Source organism: Neopsephotus bourkii, unplaced genomic scaffold, assembly GCF_033783945.1.
Source record: "Neopsephotus bourkii isolate Nb327-2 ecotype Australia unplaced genomic scaffold, CSIRO-AGI_Nbou_v1 NB_107, whole genome shotgun sequence".
Classification (NCBI taxonomy): Eukaryota; Metazoa; Chordata; class Aves; order Psittaciformes; family Psittacidae; genus Neopsephotus; species Neopsephotus bourkii.
The window spans coordinates 12,600,042-12,604,938 of NW_026900624.1; the positions used below are offsets into that span (position 1 = coordinate 12,600,042).

General features: G+C 49.8%; 1 protein-coding gene across 1 annotated transcript in view; it reads left to right on the forward strand.

Moving 5' to 3' along the window:
• LOC133216537 (alpha-2-macroglobulin-like protein 1) overlaps positions 1-4,897 on the forward strand; it is a 28,397-nt gene that overhangs the window by 20,016 nt on the left and 3,484 nt on the right. Inside the window, exons 28-35 of the mRNA XM_061361323.1 lie at positions 293-455; positions 819-1,033; positions 1,172-1,387; positions 1,482-1,606; positions 1,801-1,891; positions 2,541-2,609; positions 2,923-3,025; positions 3,160-3,201. Coding sequence (XP_061217307.1) covers positions 293-455; positions 819-1,033; positions 1,172-1,387; positions 1,482-1,606; positions 1,801-1,891; positions 2,541-2,609; positions 2,923-3,025; positions 3,160-3,200 — 1,023 coding nt within the window. The 3' untranslated portion in view covers position 3,201. The remainder of the gene's footprint in view (positions 1-292; positions 456-818; positions 1,034-1,171; positions 1,388-1,481; positions 1,607-1,800; positions 1,892-2,540; positions 2,610-2,922; positions 3,026-3,159; positions 3,202-4,897) is intronic.

Below are 4,897 nucleotides of genomic sequence, written 5' to 3' on the forward strand. Positions count from 1 at the left end.
GTCAATCTCCAGGCCAGGAACAGGTAGGGAACGGCTGTGAGGGAGCCAATATTTGGCCAAACTGTCAAGTCCTTCCTCAAAAGAGGCAGCACTGTAAAACTGGTATGGTGCAATAGTGTTTGATGGCTAGGGCTCCCAGCACACATTAGATTGTTTCCTCAAGTGGCTGTGCAATTGAACGTGTTTCTCTGGAGCTACATCAGGAAGACGTAACCTGGCTCCCTGGAATGAGCACCCCTGCCCCTTTTTTGCCCCTGTCAGAGTCTGGCATGTGTGTCTTCTCCCAATGCAGGGCAAGCTGATGCAGGCTACCCTCCGCTGCCTGCAGCAGGCAGTTCATAACATCAGCAACATCTACACAGAAGCCCTGCTGGCCTATGCCTTTGCCCTGGCTGGGGACTATGAAACAACCCAGGAGCTGCTGTACAAACTGGAAGAGCAGGCCATCAAATCAGGTGCTGACTGCTCTTTGGGGTAATGCTTCTTGTTCACTAATGTGTGGTTAAGCTAGAGTGGTTAAAAATTAGGTATGTATTTGTACATATTTGAGTAGTAACTACACTGTGACTGAGAAGGGTGATTTATCAGGAAGAGTTTCCTCAGTGGGAAGATTGCAGGGCCCTTTTGAGGCAGGAGGTAAGAATCTGTGAGCTAAGAGCAGATGAAGCCCAGGAGAATAAACTGAATAAAACAATGCTGGGCTCAGTACAGGGAATGAGCTGAAGGAGCCCTGAAAGCACTCTGGGTTTTTTTTCCCTGTGAATCCAACCAATTATATTCCTCTCCAGATAGCCTGCATGCTTCTCTTCATTCTGCAGGAGGACAAATCCACTGGAGTCCCAAGCCAAGCTCTCCGGCTTCCACAGAATTCTGGCCTGGTACTCAGTCGGTGGACATAGAGTTGACAGCCTATGTGCTCCTGGCATACCTCTCTAAGCCAAGGGTGCATGCAGGGGACATGACAATTGCAGCTGGCATTGTGGCATGGCTGACCAGTCAGCAGAATGCCTACGGGGGCTTTGCCTCCACCCAGGTAACAAGTAGCTCTCTGTGGGTTGATATACTTTTGCACCTGAGGTTGTCAGGGAGAATCTTCTTGAGTCTTCCTGCTCCCAAGTCAGCTTCACTAGAGCTGATGCTTCCAGAGGGTTGGCTGTCTCTCCCTTTCTAGGACACAGTCGTTGCCTTGCAAGCCTTAGCAAAATATGCAGCAAGAACATTCAGCACATCAGGACAGGCACTTGTGAGGGTGAAGTCTCAGAGGGGCTTTGGGAAGACTTTCCAAGTCAACCGCCAGAAGAGGCTGCTGGTGCAGCAGGCAGCACTGGCAGAGGTCCCGGGGCAGTTCGTGGTGCAGGTCCATGGCAGCAGCTGTGTCTTTGCTCAGGTGAGGAGGTGGGAGAGGTGGAGGACTCTGCCTTCTCTCCCTGCAAGAGATCATGCCTGGCCTGTCTTTTCCCATCCTGATCCTCACCCTACAGACAGTGCTGAGGTACCACGAGCCTCCCCCACGGGCTGCTGTGACCTTCACTCTGCGTGTCAACACGGAGCTGACCAACTGCAGCCAGGCCAACACACGTGTCCTCACCATCCGCATCCTTACCAGGTGACCCCAGGGGTTTCGTCCTCCAGCAAAACCCCCTGTGCTTGGGGAAAACTTCAGGGCTGCAATGGAGGCACCTGGTAGATGGGGCAGGGTGTGAATTCTGTAGGTGGAAGGGGTGGGGAAGGAAGGTGCTGGCTACCTCCTGGAAGGGGGACTCGGAGGGCACTATTCTCTGACTGTTTCTTCTTCCCCAGCTACATTGGGAGCAGGGTCATGTCCAACATGGTGATCCTGGAGGTCTCCCTCCTGTCTGGATTCGTCCTGGCTCCCAGATCCAGAATGCTGGTAAGGGCTTTGGAGGGTCCCATCTGCTTGCTTCTGTTGGGAACTATTCATTTCAGGCCATAAGGTAACTAAATTAGCAGAGACCCTTTGCTGTTGTAACTGAACCAGAACTTCTGGTTTCTGTACAGGCCTCACAAACTTTGGCTACAGGAGATCAGAGGTGGTTCAGCTTCTCTCACTGACATTATTCTGACTTCGGCCAGGAAGAATGTACTGCTGGGTGTGCTAAACACCAGGATTTTTTTGCCACAAATGCTAAGACAAGATTTCTTACAGAGACTCTAATTACAGCCCAAAAGATTTTCATGCCCCCTCAATTAAGCCATAAAATTGAAAGATGAATTATGTGTGCAGTCCCCAGGCAGGTCTTTCAGAGCAGTCAGTGAGATGAGCTAACAAGAATCTTTTCTGGGATCTGCATGTCTTTGCTGACCAACGCATCAGTCTTATGTACTATCCACACAGCCTTTTGTCCCCAGAGTGGGAGGCTCCTCTAACTGAGCGGTGACAGCAGAGGTCAACCTGTGAGAAAGACAAAGTTCCACACGTACTCCACACCATCCTTTCAATACAGCAGTAGGTCCCCCAGGTCAGGAAGCCATAAGGAAAGTACTCACAAATTTCCTTGTGTTATTGTTTCCCATCCCAGCTGGAGCGCAGAACCATGGTTAAGAAAATAGAAGTGAAAGCTGATGTGGTCTACATTTATCTGGACAAGGTAAGTGGGAGCAAAATCATTTGGTTTGGCAGAACAAGTGCAAGAGGCCAGAGGACAAAGAGCTGTGTGAGGAGCCCGAGGCTGGGCTAGGCATGGAAAAAAAGCACTGGTAGAACTGTGGATGGAGGAAGCTTGCCCAATTTCATTGTCATTGGGTAAGCATTTGCTATTCCTTATGCACACTCATTTCTGAAATTCAGAATCTGTAATGGTTTAGAAATATTTAGTGCAGGAAAGCATTCAGGCTAGGGAAGATGAAGATGCAATGACTTCTTTTTCCCCTTCCTTGCTAATATCTTTCAATCTCCACAAGCTCAACGATGAATCTCAGACTTTCATTCTGCAACTCGAACAAGTAATTCACGTGAAGAACCTGAAACCAGCCATCATCAAAGTCTACGATTACTACCAGCCAGGTGGGTTGCAGATTCCTTCCTAGTTTGGGGTTTGGGAGCTGAGTTCTTAGTTTTCTGTCTGGGAAAAGATGTTGTGCACCCTTTTCTGTGTGCCTGCATGTGTGTGTAATCGACTTCCTTTTTTCCTTTTGCAGAGGAGCAAGCCTTGGCTGACTACAGTGCTGTCTGTAGTTGAGGTAGGCAGCAAGTCCCTGTGTGACACAGACAGGGCATCAGAAGGGTGGAACATGGGGAATGTAAGCAATCTAAGAAGGGAAGGGGGTTGGTAATCAGTGGTGAGCATGCATCCAACTAGAAAGAAAAGCTGGCAGATGCCTGTGGCTAGGTGTGTGGAGCTAGTACTGGGGCTGTTTTGCAGCCAGAGGCAGCTGGAAGGCTCTGTTGGAATGTGGGGAGAGGGACACCATCTCTTTTCAAGGCCAGATTGGACAGAGCCTTGGGTGACATGGTCTAGTGTGAGGTGTCCCTTCCTATGTCAGGGGGTTCGGAACTGGATGATTTTACAGTCCTTTCCAACCCAAACCATTCTATATTTCTATGAAAATGAGATTGAGGAAGGAAGCATCACATACAGCGAGAATGCAAAGCCATAGGAACCTGTGCTAATGCAGGCCCTCAGACCCAAGCATGGCTCCATTCCCTCCGCCTCCCACTATATTCATTGGCCAAGGACCAAGCTGAAACTGGGAAGATGTGACTGTCTTGTGAGGTGACATACCCTGCTGCCAGAAGGGGGATGTCTTGCTAGTAGTAGCCTGAAGCCAAGACAGGTCTGGAGAAGTGCCTTCGGTAAGGATAAGACAGAATCTTGATAAAGTACAATGCTGCATCGTGACACCATCCCACAGAGAGTGCTACCTAGGGGCCTGCCTAGTGAGCCACCCCCACTACTAGTCGAGACAAGGCACCTTCCACAGCCTGGGATAGCCATGGAAGGACTGATTATGACTTCCTTGTTTGTCTTAATTTCTGTCCCCACAATCGCACATGGTGCCTCAGAAAAGAGTGGAGAAGCTCCCATACTTACAATAAAGGAAAAGAGAGGAACTGCTATGCCATGACCAGTGCCCTTGCCCAATATTCCAGTTTGGTCACTGAATGGGAGGAGTGTCCCAGTTGGGACACAGCCTTCATTAAAGTTGAGCCTGTGTGGGTTCTGCTCCCTAGTGGATGGAGTGAGGGTTCACAACAGTCCAGCAGTTGTGCCTGCGCTGTGAGGACATGGGTTGGGGTGAGGGTTTGCGTGTGTCACTTATCCGGTACACAGCTGGGAGGAAGAATGAAAGTAAGCATGTCCCCTAACCTTGCCATGATTGTGCCAGTTGTTGATGGACCCCAGGCTTAGCCCATGAAGATACCACTTCTGCCGTTGCCAATGTATGAACCTTCTACTTATCTACCTACCTCTTCTATTGCTCTCTCCTGATGCTTCCTATGACTTCTCCTAATACTTCCTGCAGTAGGACTCGGGCAGCTTTGGAGTACAAGATGCAAATGAACATGCTGTGACAGCTGTATCTCCTGTGCCCTTCCTGCAAGCTCCTGGGCTATCAGCTCTTTGAAGCAGTCTCCAGATAGTAATGCAGTACACTGAGACTAGCTCCTCACTTCTCTTCAACAGTACAGCCTTGCCAATTGCTCTTGCTAAAGGTCTCTAATGCAACTTCTGGCCAAAGGAACTGTTAAACATGGGAGCCAGCCCTCCTCTGCCTTCAGCTCCATCTTGTGTGATGGTCACCTCCTTCCCGAGGTGCTAACTCTGCTTTGGTGCATGCTCTATCTCCCCCTGTGCAAGCCCACTAGTGGAGGGGCAGAGTTTTGCAGGTCTACGTGCACACACAGAGCAGAGGTGAAGACGACTTTTTTCCCAGA